Here is a 25469-nt window from a genome sequence, read left to right as displayed (position 1 = left end):
TAAGAATCCCAGACCAAGACAACGGATGCCTTCCATGATTCCAATTTGAAGAAAAAAAAACTTTACCGCAACAGCAGAGTTAGTTTAGAGAAGTCTCAAGGGCGGCATGTAGGTTCCAAACATAACATAACATACAAATCCTCTTTTAGAAAGCAAAATGGTTACATTATTCCTGCTTTGAAGGGGAGAAAGATTGTACTAAGAACCACCCTTTTACTAGGGCTATCCAAAACTTTAATTAAGATCACTTTTTGATTAATATGGATGTAATGGGTGTAATAAATTCATCAATGAGCAGGCCATGATTTTTACTTTTGAAGTATGGCAGAAAAATTGAGACCTTCAAAGTGAACCTTGGGGTAAGGCAAGACAACCATCAAACAGAAGCAGGCAATATGTTTACAATTCCAATCAACTGTGGCCAACTCTTTCCTAGGTATATACAGATAACATGCAATCTGAAAGACTTCAGAGTAAAAATAGCTTGGAGGGAATAAAGTAATTCCATCTTAAGTTTTTTTTTTCTTATTACTTTAATATTAAATGGTTATACAGTACTTTGAAGTTGTAAAGTACTAAATATTTATTAATAAGTCCTCCCAAAAATCCATGTTTGGAAACTATTATCCCTGTTTTACAGATGGACAAACTGAGGCACAGAAAGATTAAGCAATTTGCCTTGAGACCACGCAACAACCCAATTGTATCCAAAAGAGCAGGCTCCAAGTCCCTTGCTCAAAAGTAAAAACCAATGGATTTCCCCTCAATTTTTTTTTAATTATGATAATCTGAATATATTTAGTTTCTTGACTTTTTTAGTAATCTGCCTTGAAATGAAAATAGCAGAGGCCAATGAATGGTTAGAAAAGTTGTCTTGTTCCCTTTAGTACTTTAGTTTGTTATTACCTCTACTTTGGTGAAATTTTGTCACAGGTTTCTACAGAGATCCTATTTCAATTTGCAATATTTTAGGTATTCCTATCCCTCCTTATAACAGCAGCAGACAGGAACAGCTTGCGCCTATAGTTTTTACATTATGTAATAAATCATTGAACTGTAAAAGTTCACTTTTAACAAGTAAAAAATGTCTGACACTGAGTGTTACTACAATTTTTTATGGCAGAAATCGTATGGAGATCAAAGTTGTGGGGCTTTTGTTTTGAGTTTTATTTATTAATTTATTTTTTAAGATCCTACTCTATACATCCACATAAGTCTGTGTGACAGAGGGGTTTTGCCACATGTTTAAAAACAGAATTTCAAGGATGAGGGAGAAGCGAAGAAAGTAACTAAATGTCACGTTTCCAAATGCTTCTTGTGACTGAAGCAGAAGCAGACGTACTTTTAAAAGAAAACTTTCTTGTAACATTATATGCTGCTACTATTCCCTCTGGATTCCCCTGCAAATGAGTCAAGAGCTCAAGAGATACTTTCCTGGTAAAATACATAAACAGATAAATAAATTATCACAGGCTGAGGACAATTTAAACATCTGGTAGCCAGTTCAGGCCTGTCAAGCAAGTCAAAGACACTCAGGGCCAGAGAAGATCAATCTGCAGTCCCTGATTTCTGGGCTGGAGAGCAGGAACTTATCATCCCCGCTGCCTTAAGAGGAAAAATTGTATAAGTAAAATAAGTTGCCATACTTTTGTATGATTCAGCATTTTTAAAAAAACTAGTAATCTAAAAATATATTGATTCAAACTAGCCTTGGGTTTGCTTCAGTTACATGTCTGATGAGGTATTTTACTATTCTATCTGTATGGCAGTGTATTAAACTAGAATGGTTTTACAGTTAAACTGGGGGACTGCAAAATATGTCTCCCAGACAAAGTAATGCTGTATCGAAACAGCTAAGTTCACCCATGCAAGCTGTTACTCAGGCAGTCCTGAAATCCAAGCATCTGGCCCACAGCAGGCAAATAAGGGTTTCTCTACATGGAGAATCACTGTGCAGCAAGCCAAGGTGTAAATCTACAATACACTAGCCTGCCGAACACTAAGTCACCTTCTGTGTGCTAGAAGTTCCCTAGTAGGCTTTGACATACTGCTGTTTCACACACGGCAACTCAGCACACAACAGCCTAGTGTGCTATACAGTCACACACTGGCTTGCCCTTCACTAAATCTCCATGTAGACAAGCCCTGGACTGGATAACATGCTCTAATGGTTTGAGCTGATGGGGCATCATGAGTACTGGATTTAAATTCCTGATGCTAAGTAAATGTAAACTTGAGGAAGTCACGTGCACTATTTTTTGCCACAATTTCCCCCATGAGGATAATAATCTCCTAACATGGGGGCATAAGAGACTTAACACCTGTGAAGTGCTTTGTTATGTAAGTGTAAAGTATTACGTCTTTGGATATGCACGCTCCTTATTTTTGATTATGATGATTTCCTGCTGAAATACAACCTAAGATCACCTGCGGTAGTGTCTTTAAACAGAAGCCCTCGGAGCTTTGCACCACCAGTAGTGAAGGCTCATTCTGGAACTACTTAGGATACTTTTTAGGTTTTCTTGAATTTATTTTTGTTTCAGTTTGAGCCAGACTTCTGGTGACATAAGAATTAAACTGGTAACGGAGGCAGTGTTTACGTTGCACACCAGTCAGAAGCTCTGCTAACATTACATTTTTCTCCTCTAAAACTTTCCACCATTACTATCACCAGTTCAGCCCCACAGCTGGTAGCAAGAGTAGAAGCACTAATATAGATAGGGCTCTGGTGGCTGTCAGTGATATCACCACTTTGCTATCTAACCCTTTTCAGAACGGTTCTATGCAGTACAGAGTTTAAAATGCTCAGGGCAGCAGACTTCCTTATGGTGGAGATGAACTGTCATTAGCAATGCGGGGGGAACATCAAGGGGAAAACATAGTATAGAAAAGACCAACATGGCCATAAAGAATCCTTCCCACAATTGTCTTCTTTTAGTTCTCCTTTCATGTCTCACATACTAACGTGTAACTGTTACACTCCCAAGGGACATATTTCCCCGTGACGACAAGTGGTACTCTGTCTCCACTACTTAAAAAAAATTGTTATTGTTTAAGTTAACATATCTAAGTTTCCACAAATAACTTCTTGAATCCAAAACCTGGTAATTGGCTAAAAGTTTCTCTCACTTGGGGAGGATTCACATTAAAGGGATACTGAAGTTATACATCTTGACAAAACCCTATGTTAGCAGGTTAGATTAGTAACAGCGAATAGATTGCAACATTTATTTTACTTTCTAGTCTTTTATGCTGTTTGATTTTGTTATTTCACTCTGGGCAATGAAATTAACTCATCAGTTTCACAGTCCAGCTCTCACGCATTAAGCCCAGTGTCATTTTATTTGGACTCCCCGTTCTCCAGCAAAGTGTAAATAATACACACATACATTTAAAAAAATAAACAAAACAAAAAACGCTTTCCTGACCTGGTTTTAAAAGAAAATTTTAATTTACTTAATATTTCTATTAATACTAGATTTTGGAAAAAAGTCTTCTATTTCCACAACACAGAGCATTGTTGTTTGTACGCAAGTGTTATAGTAATGTCAGATTCTATATACTTAGTCACATACCCAAATATAAAAAAGGAAGGAGAAAATAAATGCCATAAGAGAAATTTCAACCCCCTTCTTTAAAATCTAAATTTCAGAAGTGAGTGAAACTCGCTACCTCCCTTTAAATGTGTGGTCATTTTGACAGATGATTCACGTACAGATTTGAAAATTTCACCTTCCTTCTAATGCCATGGCTAATTGATTTGGACTCTATTTTTCATTTTGTTGATACCATCACTGTAACAGCAGCCACTGCGTCCTCACTGCCTCCACCACGTGTGTCGTGTATCTCCCATTTGACAGACGATATCAATCCCCCTTTTTGTTGTGCCACACCTAGTACTAAAGCACTTGCCCCTCAGGAGGCCTTTCCTGTTCTTAATACTTAACCTCTGGACCTTGCCTTGTCCACTACTTCATACAGAAAGGAGGTGTAGATAAGGTACTATCCAGTGGAGCAACTGCTGGCTACTGATCTAAGAGACCAGTAAACAGAAAACTTTCAGTCACATTTGATTCCCATTTGTTAGAATAGCTCAGGTGTTATGCTTACTGAGAATCATTTATTTATTTGAAGGTGCTTAGCTGCTAAAAATATTCTAGAGCAATGTAACAATATTTATTTCTATTGTTCACAGAACAAATTGTCACAGCTGGACCCACCAAATCCAAGATGGGCAATAATAAAGAATGGACACATGTGACCCTTATTTACTGTGAAGCTCTCCTATAGACACAGACCTGAGGTATTAACTTTGGCAAAACCTCTGTGACTTGGCATGCCAGTAGAAGTTACTGAAATTGAAGAGTCATAGACTCCATTCCCACCTAGCAGGGATTTCTTTTGTCTAAAGTATACAGAATTTTCTGGAGACTCATGGCACTGACAGGCCATTTACAAGGTATTTACTGTTGGCTAAGAATTTTACCATAGTTAAAAGGCTTTTCAAAAAATCATGAGCCCCCAACCTTTTTTAGGCCAGATCCTCAGTGGGCGTAAATTGGCACTGATTTACTGATGTCAATGAAGCTATGACGACTTATACCAGCTCATCATCTGGCCCTTTTCCCCATGCGATACTCATATATACACACACAGTGTTAGGCAGATAGCATAACATGGCGAGGAAAAAAGTAATCCTCTTACCTCATAACCAAACTGCAGTTCATCTGACGTCAACATGATGATATCATCATCAATGGCCAAGACTGCCTCCGTTTCAATCTCATCATAGGGGAAGAAGCGGTTACTAAGCTTGTTTTCTGTGGTCTTCACAACCTTCAGTGGAACCCGAATCTTTGGCCATAGAGAGTCTGAGGAGAAACATTAAGAGAGAAAGAATTCACCATTACATTTTGATTCTTATTAAGACTGCATCCCATCCTCAACCTGACTTTTCCCTCAGTATTCTAATCCCTCAGAAAAGGTTGTGGGTGTTTGATTTATATCTTATTTTCAACTAGGGAAAAATAGCAACAAGAGAGATAACCTGATTTTTTCCACAGTGCAATTAAGATTTTTACAAACATATATACACAGGGGTTACTAAGCCTATCACTGAAATGCAGCCACCACTGGCGTGGTATGTGGGAACTGTTTAACAGGACATAGCAATACTATGTGACAGTTTAAGACATGAAGCAAATAAGAATATTTTATCCAATTGAAACTGTAGGGAGAATTGAGGGAGGCAGAAAGTCATCACCTACATCAGAATCTGTTCAGGCCATAAAGAATTTGAAAGGGAAGTTTACTCTTTACAGCTCCAAACAAAGCTAAATTCTAAATGCATCAGAGAAAAATAGAGATAGCTAAAAGGTTCATTGCCATTAATGGTTACAAACTGAATTATCACATATGGGAAAATTAATTTATGGGGGGTTTTCTTTTGAAAAATCTAAAGTATCAGGATTAAACCAAGCTAAAAAAGAATTCTAAAAGTACATTTTGAGATTTCCACCACTGAAAGTGGGGTGGAAAGTAAGGCACCGTTACACTAACTGACAAATTATACAAAATGGTTTAACTAGTAATAAAGTATACATGTACAAATGGAACATGTCAGCTTTGCTATGAGAATATTACAGTTTGGGTTTCTGTGCTTAAATTCGGTAACTGAAACAACTGTATTAACACTTATTTGCAGTTACAATATATTACAACATACTACACGTGCATCTATTGTTGCATAATGTATTCTATTCTATCAGAGACCGCTTGAGTAATTAAAAATATTGTAACAAGCACAAAGTAATAGAGCTAAGATTTCAATATTAAGCATCAACTCTTCATTTTCTAAATTTGCATGTTTAAAAACAATCTTTCTAATGCAAAAGGTTAACAATGGTTGCTATTGCACAAGTGATGGTTTGCAACAGTATCAAATTATCTAAAAGCTTTTTAAAATAAAATAAATAGATAGCTAACCTTGCCTACTCCACAACCCAGCCAACGCTGGCGGGCTGATCTCTTGTAGTCACAGGCTTTTTTTAGGACAATTGGAATGAGGAGAGAGGGTACTGACCTCATGAAGGAGGGTGCAGAAGAGAGTGTAGAAGATGATACAGACATTTGTGGGAGACGAGACAATTTGGACATTGAAGATTGGTATTAATGGTGGAGTGGAGTAGGCAAGGGAGTAACAAGATACAAGACCATTAAAAGTAGGGAGGCACATGTTAAATGGATTAAGAACTGGCTAACTTACAGACCTCATAAGGTCCATGGGGAATCATAATTGAATGAGGATGCATCTAACAGGGTACTGCAGGGACTGGTAGTAGACCTGACGTTATTCAACATTTTCAACGACCTCGAAGCACATATAAAATCGCTGCTGATAAAATCTGCAGAGGGCACAAAGATTGGCAGAACGGGGGAGTCTGTCTGGGAAAGCAGTGACTCCGAAAAGGATTTAGGGATCACAGTTGACAAGCAACTCAACATGAGCTCCCAGTACAATGCTGTGGCAAAAAAAGCCCAGTGTGATCTTTGGATATCTAAAGAGAAGAGTAGTGAGTAAAAGCAGGGAGGGGACTTTACCTCTGTATAGGGCATTCATAGATTCCAAGGACAGAAGGGACCAGTGTGATCATATAGTCTGACCTCCTGTATGGCACAGGCCACAGGACTTCCCCAAAATAATTCCTAGAGCAGAGCTTTTAGAAAAAAAAAATCCAATCTTGATTTCAAAATGGTCAGTGACGGAGAATCCACTACAACCTTTAGTAAACTGTTTCAATGGTTCATTACCCTCACTTAAAAATTTACGCCTTACTTCCCACCTGAATTTATATAGCTTCAACTTCCAGCCATTGGATTGTGTTATATTTTTGGGGTGAGACCAACGGGAAGTTCTATTGTCCACATTTTAAAAAGGATGTGGAAAATCTGAAGCAGCTGTAGAAAATAGCCACAAAAGTGATTAGAAGGCTAGTGAAAATGCCTTAAACAGTGGCATACTTAAAGAATGCCATCTGTTTAGTTTATCAAAAAGAGAGATGACTTGATTACAGTGTACAAATGCCTTCATGGGCAGAAAAGACTGGGTACTAAAGGGGTCTTCAACTGAGTGAAGAAAACATAAAAAGAACCAATTTTTGGAAGCGGATGCCCGACAAATTTAAAAAAAAATGCACCTTATTTTTAACAGTGAGGGTGATTAACCACTGGAACAAACTATCAAGAGAAGTGGTGGATTCTCCTTTTGAAGTCTTCAAATCAAGATTGGATGTCGCCAGCAGTGACAATGAACGCAGTGGAGAAGGATGTACAAATTATACATGCACACATTCCCAACTCCATAGTAGTCCAGAATCAGCCCCCAGAGTTGAGTTCCAGCTCTGCTTCTTTTTACGACTTGCAAGTAAACAGACATTCCCACTGTTAGTCCATTAACACTAAAATGAGTTCAGAACCTAATTAAAGAGCAGACACACTGTAATACTGCTAGTACCACAGGGGAACACTCAGCCACTTCATTCCAACACTCACACAAGTGGAGCTTGCTGCTGTGGGTGAATGTGCATGTTCTCACTACCAGCTAGGACTCTCAGACTTTATGGCTGATACAGTACTCAAAAAAGCCCAGAGCTTTGCACAGTTCATAAGCACTGGCATCCAAACACAAGACTACTTTACTGGGAAAACAAAAAATCCCTTCCAAACCACACTGAAGAATCTTCAGGAGCAGGTTTTTCTTGGAAAGATATTTTGGAAGGAGGAGTTGACACGTGTGAGTGGCCAAAAGAAAGGAGAAGCAATGCATTATATTTACTGAAAATATGATTTCAGATTCCTACCCTGAGGTGGTTCTTGAAACTGAAAAAAAAAAAAAAAAAAAAAAACAAAGAAAACCCCACACAAACATTTTAGAAAATTCATTTTTTTCTGGGTGGTCTTGTGGGACCCATGCTCTGCTTTTGGCAGACAAGTGGTTTACCTCTGATTCCAGTCTCCCTCCCTCCTTGTATTGGAAGGCAGTGAGATTAACACTTGTGGGTGCTCAAATGACTTGTAATACTCAGCTTGTCAGCACCACAGCTCAATCTGCAGACTCCAAAGTAAGTCACAATCAGTCATCAGTTGAAAAGGGGCAGCAAGTGATTTGGGGTCTCAAAGCTATGGAGGATAAAGTAATATGGGGGAAATGAAAAAATCCATGGGGCTCAGAGTAGGTGAAGAATTCATCTGTATGAACTTTTTATATCCCTGAATAGCAATCAAACTGTGTGTTCACACTCATCCAGCACCTACATACTACAGTGCTAAACAAAAGCAACTGGCTCTCAGCCATTCAGGTCATCAGTAGTTAAGCATGTGAAAGCTGCATTGTTCTAACCAGAAACAGTTTTAGGAAGTTCTTTGCCCCTTAGTTAGATTCCAGTCAAAGTCCTTGCAGCAAGCAAATTCTAAATTTCACTTTCCATTTGTAAAAACAACAGAAACAGAGTTGCTATTATTTTATGAACAGAAGACTAATAATTTTTCATGGCAATTATTAGTATTTTAATACAATTCACAGAGCAACAGACGATTTCTGCACAGCTTAGAGCAAAGTTGTCTCTAAACAAATATGGAATAAAGTTGTATTGATTACTTTCTCTATTTAAGTTAGTAAGGAAGATGGATGTTCTAAAACAACTCATCTTCCTTGCTCTCCATGCTAGTAGATGATCCAATTGATTTGAGTAGAGTGCTGGGTCTCTAATCCTAACCATTACCACCATTGAAACTCAATGTCTGATTCAGCACTGAGAACATTTATTTTCCCTAGTAATGTTCAATAAAAACTCCAATAAATTTTTCATTTTACTAGTCATCCTAACATCAGGAGATACCAAGCTTTAATAGTTACAATCATTTATTAGGAGCTAGGACTCTAATGTTCTATTCACAGCTCTGCTACTGATTTACTCTATAATGTGCAAGTCACTTACACCTCTCTCTGTTTCCTTTTATCTATAATCATATGCACCTACCTCACAAAGTTGGTGTAAGGTTTAATGTTTGTAAGACACTGAGATCTTTTAGAGGAAACACACTTGTGTATATAAATTGGTATTACTACATTCAAATAGTTCGTGAGCCCTCTAAAGGCCCCAGGCTTCTATGTTTCGAAAGCCACCAGAACCCTGCTAGAGCAGCAGTATGTATTTGTAACTAGGCCTTGCACGTTCCCTACACTTAGGAAACGTGGTTATTTGTATCTCTCTGTGTGGTTTCTTCATATTACATATGTTGTGTAAAAACTAAAAGACACAACACTGTAGAAGGGCAAAGTATTAACAACTTTGTCCTGTCTACCCCATCCACCCTTTTAGTCCAAGGCGTCCACCAAATAAACAATAGTGGAGGTGATATTAATGTCTAATTAAGCCAATCTCAATACTTAATTAAAAAAATATAGTTTAGAGAAGCACTTTGGGTTGATGGCACTATGTAAGACCAAGAATATATGAAATTGCAGCACAAAGTAATGTCCACAGCGATGACCATCCAAAGTAAACACCCTCCAAAGTCATAGGCTTGAGAACAAACATGGGGGATGCTGGAGGGGAGAGGTTCTTCTTCTGCCTAAAACTAACATGATGAAAACTTGTTGGAAACTTCTATCACATGCTGTATGTATTTTTTTAAACTTCAAAACCAGTATAAATTTAGACTTATATGCGAGCAAAAAGGGAGGAGGGAAGTATTTGATAGGATGGAGAGACTTTAAAGAAAACATTTCTGCCTACGCAAATATTCCAGCAGCAGACACTTAGACCACAATATTTATTTTAGTAAATGCAGTGAGTGAAAAACATCACTTTCTCCTATAATATTTCAAAGCTTTAAACCATTTTTTTTTTATTAATACAGTACATGTAAAGTCATGTTTGTCTGCTGGCACTACAGCTGGGCTGACAACCTATTTACATACGGTTCATATCCCATGCAGTCAAGAGTGACACCAGGACCAGGACCAGAGAGATGTGTTTAAAGGGGCATTGAAAAGGGGTTACATTCAAAATTAGAAATGTTTTTAAACTGTTATCAGCCAGGGGATTTTTTCTCAATTTTATTTCAAAACAAAAATCCACCACTCTTACCAAGAAATTAAATACAAATGCCACAAAAATTTCATGGGGTCTTCAAAAGTTTTTTTTTTTTTTTTGCTGTTTGTGCATTCTTCTACAGCTGCAATTACATTCTATTCCTAGAACATTGCTCATGACATGGGTTCAAAGACAAGGGACTGGGATCTTGTTTTCCTGTGTCATCTAAAAGCATGTAATCTAACGCTACACTGGGGCATAGGCTTAGCAATGACTGAATCATCACTGCCAGTACTTGCAAGCACTTTGGTTTTGGGAGGGGAGGAAATTGGCTGGGGGGACGCGTCTTCCATTCAAGCACTGGTCGAGCCCAACCTAAGCTTACTTTACAGAACCTAAAAAAGCACAGCTCAAGATGAAAGATTACAAATCTTAAAATCCAAATCAATGCTTTCCCTCCTAACCTATTATTATTAATAGGGCTGTCAAGCGATTAAAAAAAATTAATCACGCTTAATTGCACTGTTAATAACAGATACCATTTAAATATTTTTTGTTGTTTTCAACATTTTCAAATATATTGATTTGAATTACTACACAATACAAAGTTTACAGTGCTCACTTGATTTTTTTATTAAATATTTTCACTGTAAAAAACAATAGTATTTTTCAATTCACCTAAGTACTGTACTGCAATCTCTTTATTATGAAAGTTGAACTTACAAATGTAGAAAAATGTACAAAAAAACTGCATTCAAAAATGAAACAAAGTAAAATTTTAGAGCGTACAAGTCCAGTCAGTCCTATTTCTTGTTCAGCCAATCGCTCAAACACATTTTTTTACATTTGCAGGAGATAATGCTGCCTACTTCTTGTTCACAATGTCACCTGAAAGTGAGAACAGGCGTTCACATGGCACTGTTGCAGCCAGCATCACAAGATATTTAAAGGCCAGGTGCACTAAAGATTCATATGTCCCTTCATGTTTCATCCACCATTCCAGAGGACGTGTCTATGCTGATGACAGGTTCTGCTTGATAACAATCCAAAGCAGCGCGGACCGATGCATTTTTATTTTCATAATCTGAGTCAGATGCCACGAGCAGAAGGTTGACTTTCCTTTTTGGTGGTTCAGGTTCTGTAATTTCAGCATCAGAGTGTTGCTCTTTTAAGACTTCTGAAAGCATGCTCCACAACTCATCCCTCTCACATTTTGGAAGGCACTTCAGATTTACCTTGGGTCAAGTATTGTAGCTATCTTTAGAAATCTCACACTGGTACCGTCTTTGCATTTTTGTCAAATCTGCAGCGAAAATGTTCTTAAAATGAACAACATGTACTGAGACATCATCCAAGACTGTGATGACATGGAATATATGGCAAAATGCAGATAAAACAGAGCTGGAGACTTACAGTTCTCCCCCAAAGAGTTCAGTCACAAATTTAATTAACCTTTTTTTTTTTTTTTTTTTTTAAAACGAGCATCATCAGCACAGAAGCATGTCCTCTGGAATGGCAGCCAAAGCATGAAGGGGCATACGAATGTTTAGCGTATCTGGCACGTAAATACCTTGCAATGCCGGCTACAAAAATCCCATGCGAACGCCTGTTCTCACTTTCTGGTGACATTGTAAATATGAAGTGGGCAGCATTATCTCCCGTAAATGTAAACAAACTTGTTTGCTTAGCAAACAAGAAGTAGGACTGAGTGGACTTGTAGGCTCTAAAGTTTTACATTGTTTTTTTTTTGAGTGCAGTTATGTAACAAAAAAAACCCTACATTTGTAAGTTACATTTTCACGATAAAGAGATTGCATACAGTACTTGTACGAGGTCAAGTGAAAAATACTATTTCTTTTATCATTTTATCAGTGCAAATATTTGTAATGAAAAATAATATAAAGTGAGCAAGTGTACACTGTGTATTCTGTGTTGTAACTGAAATCAGTATATGTAGAAAAACATCCAAAAATATTTAATAAATTTCAATTGGTATTCTAATCTTTAACAGGGCAATTAAAACTGCGATTGTGATTAATTTTTTTCATCACAATTAATTTTTTTGAGTTAATCGTGTGAGTTAACTGTGATGAATCAACAGCCCTATTAATTATTATTATTCCAAACAAAAAATGCCAGAAGGGAGATGTTATATTACAGATAGGACACGAATCTAGAAATAAGGGCTCCTGGTTCCTATCCCTCGCTCTGATTCACTGGCATGGTTTTCATCATATTAGTAACAGGCGGAAGAAGAATGATTCACTGTATGACCTTGCACACCAACTTAACCTCTCTTACCTCACTATCTAAAATGGTAAAATGGGAATATAGCTCATAGTGTGTTTTGCCAAGTGCTTTGAGATGCTCAGATGAAAAATGTTAAGTAAATAGAGTATGCAAAGTACTATAATTAAAGAACTTTGTTCTTTTTGTGCATTATAATTTAAGAGTTAAATATTTTTAATTTCTTATTTTAAGGAAGACATGCCATCTTTCCAGTATTCACAGGGGTGCTGGAACAATTTTTATAAGGGGGATACTGAGAGCCATTGAACCAAACTGCAAACCCTGTACGTAATGAAAACCGCTTCAACCCAGGGGGTGTGGCAGCATCCCCAGCACCTCTAGTTCCAGCACCTATGATATTCAGACTAGAAATCCTCTATAGCAACATTGTTTTTCCAAGTGCTACATCCAGTTTTGCCTATTTCACATGAACGAGTCTGAGGGTAGCTACAACTCCCTTACAGAAGTCTCAGATGATTAATATGGCAGTTACTAAGGTATGATTAGTCATGCAACAACACTAAGTAGACAGTAGGTGATCACCTCATAGGAAGGGGGAGAAAATGTATGTGGATAGACACCACCAGTATGTATTTATTTAAATAATGTATTTGGTTACCTTTAACCTATTTTACATTTTAACATTTTCAACTGACTGACCGATTGGTTAATTGGATGCCAAATATTGCAATCAATCAAGCAACCCTCATTTCCAATTCTGAATTAACTGGATTAATTCCATGGCTTATTTTTTAGTTTCTTGCACAGTTATAAAAAGCATCAAAAAATAGGACACTGGTTTTCTCTTTAGCCTCTGAAAATTGGCCTCCATAATTGTTAAAGTAAGGAGCACAAAATGTATTCAAAACACACTGAAAAGTGACGCAAGTCCCCTACCCAACCCAGAGCTCCTTGCAACCTTCCTGACTCTGGTGAGTTTTGGGCAAAGGCAGGTGAGAACATAACAGAAGAACAGCCATACTCGGTCATACCGATGGTCCATCTAGCCAAGGACCCTGTCTTCCAACAGTAGTCAGTGCCTGGTGCTTCAGAAGGAATTAACAGAACAGGGCAACTATCAAGTGATCCATCCCCTTTCCTCCTCTCCCAGCTTCTGGCAATCAGAGTCTGTGGACACCCAGAGCATGGGGTTGCATTCCTGACCATCTTGGCTAATAGCCATTGATGGACTTATCCTCTGTGGACTTATCTAATTATTTTTTGAGCCCAGTTATATTTTGGACTTCACAGCATCCCCAACAATGAGTTCCATAGGTTGACTGTGCATTGTGTGAAGAACTACTTCCTTTTGTCTGTTTTAAACCGGCTGTCTATTAATTTCATTGGGAGACCCCTGGTTTGTGTGTTATGTGAAACAGTAAACACTTCTTTCTTCACTTTAAAATCATGAATGGTGTGGAAAAAGACCTCAACCATACCGTCCCTTAGTCATCTCTTTTCCATGCTGAAAAGTCTCAGAGTTTTTAATCTCTCCTCATATGGAAGCTGTTCTAACAGGAGGGAATACAAAGGGGAGAACACAAAAAAATGAGGAAGTTAGTTAAACAGAAATTAAAAGGTACAGTGACAAAAGTGAAATCCCTGAATGCTGCAGGGAAACTTTTTAAAGACACCATAATAGAGGCTCAACTTAAATGCATGCCCCAACTAAAAAACATAATGAGAACAAAAAAAAAGTGCCAACATGGCTAACCAACAAAGTAAGAGAATCAGTGAGAGACAAAAAGGCATCCTTTAAACAGTGGAAATTAAATCCTAGTGAGGAAAATAGAAAGGAGCATAAACTCTGGCAAATGAAGTGTAAAAATATAACTCAAAAAGTATTAGCAAAAAAAATTTTTTTTAAGTACATCAGAAATAAGAAGCCTGCTAAATAACCAGTGGGGCCACTGGACAATCGAGATGCTAAACGAGCACTCAAGGACAATAAGGCCATTGCGGAGAAACTAAATGAATTCTTTGTATCAGTCTTCACAGCTGAGGATGTGAGGGAAATTCCCAAACCTGAGCCATTCTTTTTAGGTGACAAATCTGAGGAACTGTCCCAGACTGAGCTGTCAATACAGGAGATTTTGGAACTAACTGATAAATTAAACAGTAATAAGTCACCAGAACCAGATGGTATCCACCCAAGAGTTCTGAAGGAACTCAAATGTGAAGTTGCAGAACTACGAACTGTAGTTTGTAACCTATCATTTAATCAGCTTCTGTATGACTGGAGGATAGCTAATATGACACCAATTTTTAAAAAGGGATCCAGAGGTGATCCCGGCAATTACAGGCTGGTAAACCTGACTTCAGTACCAGGCAAACTGGTTGAAACTATAGTAAAGAACAAAATTGTCAGACACATAGAGGAACATAATTTGTTGGGGAAGAGTCAACATGGTTTTTGTAAAGGGAAATCATGCCTCACCAATCTACTAGAATTCTTTGAGGGGGTCAACAAGCATGTGGACAAGGGGAATCCAGTGGATATAGTGTATTTAGATTTTCAGAAAGCCTTTGACAAGGTCCCTCACCAAAGACTCTTAAGCAAAGTAAACTGTCATGGGATAAGAGGGAAGATCCTCTCATGGACTGGTAACTGGTTTAAAAGATAGGAAACAAAGGTAGAAATAAATGATCAGTTTTCAGAATGGAGAGAGGTAAATAGTGTTGTCCCCCAGGGGCCTGTACTGGGACCAGTCCTATTTAACATATTCATAAATGATCTGGAAAAAGGGGTAAACAGCGAGGTGGCAAAATCTGCATATGATACAAAACTACTCAAAATAGTTCAGTTCCAAGCAGACTGTGAACAGCTACAAAAGAATCTCTCAAAACTGGGTGACTGGGCAACAAAATGGCAGTTGAAATTCAATGTTGATAAATGCAAAGTAATGCAAACTGGAAAAGATAATCCCAACTATACATATAAAATAATGGGATCTAAATTAGCTGTTACCACTCAAGAAAGATCTTGGATAGTTCTCTGAAAACATCCACTCAATGTGCAGCGGTAGTCAAAAAAGTGAACAGAATGTTGGGAATCATTAGGAAAGGGATAGATAATAAGACAGAAAATATCATATTGCCTCTATATAAATCCATGGTATGCCCGAATCTTTAATACTGCGCGCAGTTCTGCTCGCCCCATCTCAAAAAAAGATATACTGGAATTGGAAAAGGCTCAGAAAAGGGCAACAAAAATTATTAGGGGTATAGAATGGCTGCTGTATGAGGACAGATTAATAAGACTGGTACTTTTCAGCTTGGAAAAGAGACGACTAAGGGGGTATATGATAGAGGTCAATAAAATCATGACTGGTATGGAGAAAGTAAAGTATTATTTACTTCTTCTCATAACACGATAGCTAGGGGTCACCAAATGACATTAATAGGGCAGCAGGTTTTAAAAAAAAAAAAAAAGGAAGTATTTTTTCACACAATGCACCGTCAACCTGTGGAACTCCTTGCCAGGAGATGCTGTGAAGGCCAAGACTATAACAAGGTTCAAAAAAGAACTAGAAAAATTCATGGATGATTGGTCCATGAATGGCTATTTGCCAGGATGGGAAGGGATGGTGTCCCTAGCCTCTGTTTGCCAGAAGCTGGGAATGGGAAACAGGGGATGAATCACTGGATGATTACCTTTTCTGTTCATTCCCTCTGGGGCATCTGGCATTAGCCCCTGTCAGAAGACAGGATACTGGGCTAGATGGACCTTTGGTCTGACCCAGTATGGCCATTCTTATGTTCCATATCCTTATTCAGTTTTGTTGCTCTTCTCTGTATCTTTTCCATTCTAATATATCTTTTTTGAGATGGGGTGACCAGAACTGCATGCAGTATTCAAGATTCGAGCGTACCATGTATTTATATAGTGAGTGGCATTATGATATTTTCTGTCTTATTATCTATCCCTCTCCTAATGGTTCCTAACATCGTTTGCTTTTTTGACTGCTGCTAAATGTTGAGCAAATGTTTTCAGAGAACTATCACCACTCAAGAAAGAGATCTTGGAGTCGTGAACAGCTAATTTAGACTCCCTCATTTTGCATGTATAATTGGGACTGTGTTTTTCAATGCGCATTACTTTGCATTTATCAACACTGAATTTCATCTGCCATTTTGATACCCAGTCACTCTGTTTTGTGAGATCCCTTTGCAACTCTTCAGTAGGCTTTGCACTTAACTTTCTTGAGTAGTTTTGTATCGTCTGCAAATATTGCCACCTCACTGTTTACCCCTTTTTTCAGATCATTTAGGAATATGTTGAACACCACTTGTCTCAGTAAAACATCTTTGGGGGACACAACTACTCACCTCTCTCCATTCTGAAAACTGACTGTTTATTCCTGTTCTTTGATTCCTGTGTTTTAACCAGGAGAGGATCTTCCCTCTTATCCCATGACTTCTTACTTTGCTTAAGAGCCTTTGTTTAGTGAGGGATCTTGTCAAAGGCCTTCTGAAAGTCCACGTACACAATATACACTAAAAGAAAAGGAGGACTTGTGGCACCTTAGAGACTAACAAATTTATTTGAGCATAAGCTTTCGTGAGCTACAGCTCACTTCATCGGATGCATTCAGTGGAAAATACAGTGCGGAAATTTATATACATAGAGAACATGAAAGAATGGGTGTTACCATACACACTGTAACGAGAGTGATCAGGAAAGGAGAGCTATTACCAGCAGGAGAGCGGGGGGGTTCTTGTCAACTGCTGGAAATGGTCCACCTTGATTATCACTACAAAAGGTTCTCCCTCCCCCCGCCCCGCTCTCCTTCTGGTAATAGCTCACCTTTCCTGATCACTCTCGTTACAGTGTGTATGGTAACACCCATTCTTTCATGTTCTCTATGTATATAAATCTCCCCACTGTATTTTCCACTGAATGCATCCGATGAAGTGAGCTGTAGCTCACGAAAGCTTATGCTCAAATAAATTTGTTAGTCTCTAAGGTGCCACAAGTACTCCTTTTCTTTTTGCGAATACAGACTAACCCAGCTGCTACTCTGAAACCTGACAATATACACTGGATCACCACTGTCCACCTATCTGTTGATCCCCCCCCAAAGAATTCTAATAGATCGGTGAGACATAATTTTCCTTTATAAAAGCTGTGTTTACTCTTCCCAAACAAACTGCGTCCATCTACATGTCTGATAATTCTGTTCTTCACTATAGTTTCAACCAATTTGCCTGGTACTCAAGTTAGGCTTACCAGCCAGTAACTCTCAGCATTGCCTCAGAAGCCTTTTTTAAAAATTGGTGTCACGTTAGCTATCCTCCAGTCATCTGGTAGAGAAGCTAATTTAAATGATAGGTTACATACTATAGTTAGTAGTGCTGCACTTTCATGTCTGAGTTCCTTCAAAACTCTTGGGTGAATGTGATCTAGTAATGGTGACTTATTACTATTTAATTCATCAGTTAGTTCTAAAATCTCCTCTATTGACATCTCAATCTGGGACAGTTCCTCAGAGGCATCATCAGTTGCAATTTCACTATATCTTTCTAACTAGACCGATGAAAGAGTTTGGGTCCACATATCTGAGATGCCATCTGACCCTGTATCACATAGCAGCAATTAAAATCAGCTTCAAATTCTTATATCAGGGGCCAAAAAGCAGGACATTCTTGGTAGAGGACCTTTGATTGGAATTTACTTTCAATCCTTGGTCTGACAGAGTCTGTAGTTGTTGACTTTTAGGATCCATTGCAAAGTTTATCTTTCTACTTACGCTATTAATAATTTGGGGGCTGACTGGGAAGGATTCTAGACATAAAACCCTTGATTATACAACCCAGTCTCAAAGTGAGTGATAATTTTAAGCAGGAAAATCATTTGGTATAGTTTTAATTTGTAAAATTACTCTGGAGCGGACGTGGGAAAGTTAAGTGACATGCTTATGTAGCACCGCACTAGCCTTGCCTCTGGAGACCTGGGTTCAAATCTGGATTTATTGCAGGTCATCACAAGGGAAAATTACTTTGATGTTTTCATCCCAGCCACCATAGATGCATACCGAAAAACCCACTGGCTCTGACAGCAGAAGCCCTGATTTGCCTTTGCACAGCAGACCCAGAAATGTGTCCCCTATATGGCAATGACCAGAAAATCCTGCATTTGATGCACTAGTACGTTTACTGTCCCAGCTTTACAATAACCAATTAAAAGAGAATAGCCATAAAAGTGCTGATACTACCGTAGGGTAATAAACTAGACCTTATCAGTGACAGTGGTGCACATTACAAACTTCAAACTCATTCCTTGCCCTAATCCATCAGAAACTTCCTGGCTTTAATAGGCTATAAATGGCAGAAGCTTTGAAGTCCAAGGATTAGAATTGCTAATAGACAAACTGAAAGAGTGACTAAGTGCAGCCAAGGCCTGCTACCCCACTGAAGAGCCAGGTGGAACGCACTGCATGGATCTGTATTAAAACAAATTAAATTAATTTACTCAAACTGCCCTCTCCTCAGCTGCAGTCCAGGAGATTACATCAAAGTGTTAAAAATAAATGGACAAAGGGGGGAGATAAGAGCCACACGAGGAAACATAATTTATTAAAACACATATTTACTACCATGCAAGACCAGTTTGAACATGACAGCCCAATAACCAAAGCTCTCAACTGGGACCTATGATCATTAGGTTCACAGGCAAATTCATTCTTTTTCTGGAGATAATGATTTATGATTTAATAATATCTGAGCAAACATAAGGAAGACAGAAAATGTATATGCCTATAAAAAGAATTTACATCACTAAGATTATTAAAAATGATTATTAATATGAAATTTTTCAAATCAGTAATTTGTTTTAATTCTCCCTTACCTGCCTTACAGGAAAGAATATATGGAAACAAAAAATATTAATTTCTGCCCCAAATGGGTTGTTATATTCACGGTGTATGCAGTGTTTACTCTACTGGAGTAATAGCTCAACTACATGTTATGAATATGTTTTCAATAAAAACTTCAGAGTACACAAAAATAACACCTTCCCTTTATATGCAACACTTTTAATCTCAAATGATTACCAACCACAACTAGATGTAAGAATCACTTCATCTGTCAGTGATGGGCAACCACATCTAGTGCGTTTTACACAGCAGTGCTAAACAACCAGTTGAGACAAGAAATGAATACTGTGTCCAATTTAAACTGGAACAAGAATATAAAGAGGCAGAATGCAAAGCACCAAAACTGGAAATGGGCCAGGACAATGGGGTTAATAACCTGACTCCTGCAAAAGTGCCATGGAATTTTAAATGAGTGCAAGTGATCAGGAACTCAGTTTAATATTGTACCTAACATACATAAATGGCCAGTTTACCTCACAGGTTGTCAGTACATTCTTATATAGGAGAATTACAAACCCAAATAGTTCTCAAAGATTCACTTGATTGGCTACTGGAAACAGCAGAGAGATTATTAATAATTCACAGGGTTCTACAGCCATAGATTTTAATTTTTTAGAACAGTTATTCTAGCTAGAGGAAGCACTTTTGCTCAAAGAGAATCTCCTTCATATTTTAGGGAGGATGCCCAATTAGTATTAGCTAAGGAGAGGTAAGCTTATTTTTCTTAAATTCAAAGTCACTCAAAAATTGTGGGTTGGAAAGTTTAATTTGCACGCTAACATCATAGAGTTCACATTCAGGTTAGGAAAGACTGAAAAAAGGGAACAGAGATCAGAGGAAATAATTCAATGGGGGAAGAGAACAGAAAAAAAATAGACTGAAAAATACAGAGAGCTTGTAAGATAAAGAAAGGGGAGGAAGAGAAAAATTCTAAATAGACACTGTATATAGGGCACCTACTTGTCGTGTTCTGATTTTTGGAGCAGGTGGCTCCTTACCTCCAATACAGAGCAAAAACTTCTTTGGTATGTTTTTGAAACCAAATCTGCCTTGAAAATAATATGGATTTAAATGACATGAAAAAAGGTTCATGAGCATCAAATAATTTTATAAACCCATGAACTCAAAATAAGACTGCAAGGGTCAAAAGTCCTCCAAACTCCATGAGATTTGCTCATCACTGATATAAATAGAATCATCTGTGTTTTAAACATAAATATTTAAATAAAAAGAGACCATTCACCTCACTTTTATCAGGACAGTCTTAGAGTTTTTACATGATAACCCGATGTCCCAGAAACTTCTTTCTGGACACACAGAATGTCTCAGGTTTTTATTTCACCAGTTAAAATGTTCGTTTATTTTATAACCACAAAATGTCCAACCTGCATTCTTGCATCAAGCCAATTTGTTCTGTGTTTACAGAGAACAGTGTAGTGGAACAAGTGTTCACTGTGATTAATAGTGTCTGTAGAAAAAAATCAAATGAGTGTAGACAAATTAAGGCTTCCCTGTCCTGCCCCACTCAAAGCAAAAAAATCCTCCATTGAGAAATTTGCATGGCTTCTTGTTGAATCATCAGTTGGCAAAGGCAACACCAGCACAGATCCTTTTAAAAACGTAATCTGGCCTTTTCAATTTTGCAACTTTAAAAAAGTACCCTTTTTTTAATTTGAGAAGTATTGCAAAACAGTTTAAAATAGTTTTATGTTTAAAAGTACATAAAGAGAGAGGTTGCATTGTACTAGATGTACAGTCAGTGTTCTGCCACTACTCTAACACGTACCACCTCCCTCCAACATGCATACCTTACCTTCTGGTGGATTCTTATTCTGATTGTTCCAGACGACTAACAGCTTGGATAGACTGGGCACCTTGGACACCTCAGTGATGACTCGGAAGAGGCTTTCCACCCTGTCATATGTCAGGACTATAGCAGTGAAACCTTGAGACTGTGGTGGGATTAATGGAAGGAAGAGTGGGTTGCTCACACTGCTCCATTTCTGTAAAAGCAGAGAGGATGTTGGATCAGATCAAGGTCAATTAAAACTATAAAAGGGGAATGTAGGCAGTCAGAATGTAAGTACCAGAACTGGAATTTAGTTAAGGTAGGTCTCTTTGGTCAACACCCTAACTCTTGGGAAAAGTAACCTTTCAAAAAGTCCGATTTTCTTTTTCATAATTCACAGTTCTGTAAAACCTTCATGCCAACTCCATTTCCTAATGTCAATTTCTATCATTGCCTGACAATGACTTTGTACGAAGGGATGGGCTTCAAAAAAGGTGGAGAAGGGATGGAAAGACTTTTGGGGAAAGGGAACTAGGAGGCATTTTAAACCCAGCTAGCATGGCACGGTTCTCATTTGCTACTCTCTGCTTGAAAGTATTTTGCTTTTAATAGTCAGTTGTTGGCCAACAAGCAGAGAGCCAGCTCTGAGCCACCATTTCAGAGTGGAAACAGAATTAAAAATAGCAAATGCATAATCCTGACACAAAATGGGCACACAAATAAAAAAGACAAATGCTGACATTACAATAAAGAGGGATAAAATATTAATTTCAACAAGACTAGGTTTATTCTGTGTGAAAGAAAAGCTATTACACCGTTAAATAGAAAACCCTATAAGAGACGCAAAGATTGATTTCAGAGTTATTTACTCCATCTGAATTTTAACTAGGGGGTCCCTTTTAAGACTTTAAAGCTCTTATTTCAATGCACTGCAAGCATAAGGAAGCCAGCTCAGTTGGCAAGAGACAAGACAGACAACTCTGTTCTCACTGAGTGTGCCAACTCCATTTGGAGCCGAAGATGTGGGGGGAGGCAGCTGCAAAGGAACCATTAGATGAGAATGAAATTGTAGGCATTTTGACTTTCAACTTTTTCATTCCAGCTTGCTATTCAGATGCTGACATCCACGCTAGGACAGAGAAGCAGAGGAGAAAATAAGACTTATTTGGAGGTGGGGGAAAGAAAGGGTTTGGGAGTTGGGAAAGGAGAAGCTGACATTGTTTTGCAGGGAAGCCTTTGAATCTCAGCCGACAAAGAACTAGGAACACTTCTAATAGTCTAGAAACACTGCCCAATAACTTCCAACACTTTCCTGCAATACTGTAAGAAACCCCAGTTAAATACATACTGCTGGTATCGGGAGAAAGATAAACTTTATGTACCCGAAGTTATCAGCTCATATTTGCTGGCAGGAGGTATGGACCTTCACCATTTCCTTAGAGTGTCTTTGGGGTTTTTTTCCCCCCCTCACACCTCAAAGGTGGCTGCCTTATCCACCTTTACCTGATGCCATTACACTACTAAAATAGTCTGCATGTCTACTGGTCTGTCTTGGTGACACTAGCAGTTGACATGTGCAGGAACAAATTTCAGATGCTCACATTTTCTGAAATGCCAGTTTTTTAGGCTTATTGTCTTTAATATTTATTAGGACCTGAAGAGCAGGGGTAGAACCCTCTGATTATGGAGCAGTCCCAAGAACTTCTAGGGTGAATCACAATCTAAACTTGAATAGGGCACGGCCAACCTCATTAGACCTTTAATGAACAACTTCAAAAACTGCATTTTTTCTCTCAAAGATCCTGAATATCAAGTTTTCCCCAACTTCCCACCTCCTCCAAATGATTCTTTTAATGTTGAGAATCTTTTTTGTGCATCCTTCACAAGCCTGCTTGTATTAATACTTGCAGCAGGGGGTTAGCTGCATAACCAATACAGTGCCAAGAAAATCCTGCATTTCTGCCCAACAAGAAGAAACAACTGGTGAAGTAATCTTATAGACAATAAATATCCTTTTTATTATTTAATGGTGACCCCCACCATCCAAATTAAGAACTCCCATATGAAGTTTCCTCTATTGTGCAAGTTCCTTTCTGGCTGCAGTATATCTTAATAGAATGTGTTAGCATCCAGCACAATGAGGCCCTGGTCCTTGACTTCAGGCTCTTAGGCACTATGGTAATAGAAATAGTAAATAATAGAATTTGCAAGGATTACTCCGTTCATCATCATCTTCTGACAGTACTTTAAAAAAAAAAACCATTTAAAACTGCTAGGTATTTCACAAAATATATACAGATAACCCCTGAGAAGAGAGCATTAACATAAGCAACAATCAAGGGTTCTAAACATGACATGTCAGTTCCAACTGATCCTACTCTCTGTCCAAAGTACAATACTTCCTCATAACAGGATCTTCTTAGGGAAAGAAAGGTAACCTCTCAAAAGAAGTATGTTTATTTCATCTTATGCCCCTGGTAAGTGGTGTCCAAGTAAAGGAAAAGCTTGAACTCTGCTCCTTAGAACCTAATGGGGAAAGAAAACCAAGGCCCCTTGTTTGAGAGAAACATTTCAAAAAGGCATTTAGGCATCTCTGAAGTGCCATTAAGAGCCAACCCCCTGCTGCCTGCCTGAAGTGTGTGTCTACAGTCTCAGACCTCTTGACCCCACTTTCTGCAGGAAATTGGGCAAATTCAAACCTCCATAATTTACTTGAGTCTTCCAGACTTCTGCTGGGGAAAGGCAAACAATGCAGGCAATTAACTCAACAGAAACCTAATTAAATCTCTATTATGGCAGCAGGGCATGAAATGCATCATGGCATCAAGATGACGACTACTCCCAACCACTGGCAGCTGGAGAAGTCGACACAGTGAGAGAACATTTGTTTTAGTCCCATCATTATTATGGGTGCCCATCTGAACTTTCACTGTCAGAAAGAAGAGCAAGAGGTAGTGGTGGAGAGATCATTTATCACTTTCCATGACAAAGTGTTGACACTCAGCTATGGATATGGCAATCCTTTCCCCTCTTCATCCCTCCCATGCTAATATTCATTACAAGAGCCATGGTAATTAACCCAAGATTGACAGTTTGTTTATTGTGAATCACTTTTATGGGCAAGCAGTATCAGGTTGCAAATGGCAGCTTCCTAACAGCGATCTCACATCACTCTGTCTGTCTGAGTTGTTACGCAAGCCTCTCCACACACAACATGGAAAGCCCAAGGACTGGAACCCACAATGTGAGAGAGGGCTGGGGAGATTGGCCTGAAGTTGGTGAGGTGTGAGAATTCTTTAAAGGGATGAGTCTGTGAGAAGGGATTCAAGCTATTGCAGCTGGCTTGTGCGTGACTGCCACAAGGAAAAAAAAAAGTTTCCATTTGCTAGTAAGGCATTTTCCCCTTGTTACTGGAACATTATTCTGCTCCTTCCTTATTGAATGCAACATGATTATATTTTAAGAGCAGTTAAAGCAATGGAGGCAATGGGACAAGGAAAACCCCACCATTAGAGATATCTAAGACTGCACTTGAGACCAATCTCTCATGTGCGAGGGAGCAAAGGGTGTGTTAAGTATAACAAAATCAATCTTGCTAGGATGCCGGTTTGGGATATTTGACATCTGAGAAATCATATCCAACCCCAATTATTCTATAACTGGCTAATCACTGTACACATTATAACATCTGTATAGTACCAATAACATGCTACACACAGCTAAGACAATGCCTCTACCCCAAAAAGCTTACAATCTAAGTATAAACAAAGGAAGGAGATATTAAAGGCAATAAGCAAGCAGTGAAGCTAAACACACATTTTATGAGTTCCATGATTTTTCTGAAAAAATTGTTTATGTTTGTTGAGCAACATTACTTAGTCAGGTGGTGAAGGGACAATGGAAAGAGGAGCATATTAAGGAAAGACTTGAAGGGGGAGAAGGTGGAGACATGACAGACAGGGTCAGGGAGGGGGCTCTAGGAACTTGAGGCTGTGTGGAAGAAGGTCCATATTCTGGCAGAAGGGTTAACAATTCCAAGATACTATTTAGTAGGAAAAACTGGCAACAATATAACACATAGATTCCCTTGCTCGCATGAACAAGAACCATGTTTTTTTCCTCCCTATACATTTTATTTTCAACAACCATCAGACTTAATACTTGTTAACCACACTTTTTAGTAAAACCATATTCAATTTGAACAAGGACAACCCACTGTCATTAAAAAGCCAAGAGGCAAGGACTGAGGAGTATGAGGCGCTGAATGGTACAGTAACTAAACAGTTCTTCCGTGTACCCAGCAAAGCAGAGATGTACTTATCCCCTACCTCTGCATGGAGGGTTTTTTTGGTTGGATTGTTTTACATATCAATCTTAACCTCAATGTGGTTTCAATTATGAATTAGACCAAAAAAGCCT

The 25469-nt window shown here is 38.4% G+C and overlaps 1 protein-coding gene across 2 annotated transcripts in view; it reads right to left on the bottom strand.

Annotated features, from left to right (window-relative positions):
- The window catches only part of EXT2 (exostosin glycosyltransferase 2), a 94560-nt gene that overhangs the window by 18984 nt on the left and 50107 nt on the right, over positions 1-25469 (bottom strand). For both annotated transcript variants that reach the window (XM_077818574.1, XM_077818575.1), the window contains exons 9-10: positions 21075-21264; positions 4705-4871 (exon numbers count right to left, since the gene is read on the bottom strand). In XM_077818574.1, the coding sequence (XP_077674700.1) occupies positions 4705-4871; positions 21075-21264 (357 nt within the window). The remainder of the gene's footprint in view (positions 1-4704; positions 4872-21074; positions 21265-25469) is intronic.

The sequence above is a fragment of the Eretmochelys imbricata genome, chromosome 6 (assembly GCF_965152235.1).
Source record: "Eretmochelys imbricata isolate rEreImb1 chromosome 6, rEreImb1.hap1, whole genome shotgun sequence".
In the NCBI taxonomy this organism is placed as follows: Eukaryota; Metazoa; Chordata; order Testudines; family Cheloniidae; genus Eretmochelys; species Eretmochelys imbricata.
The sequence above is the reverse complement of the archived record's forward strand: the minus strand, read 5'-3'. Positions and strand labels throughout refer to the sequence as shown.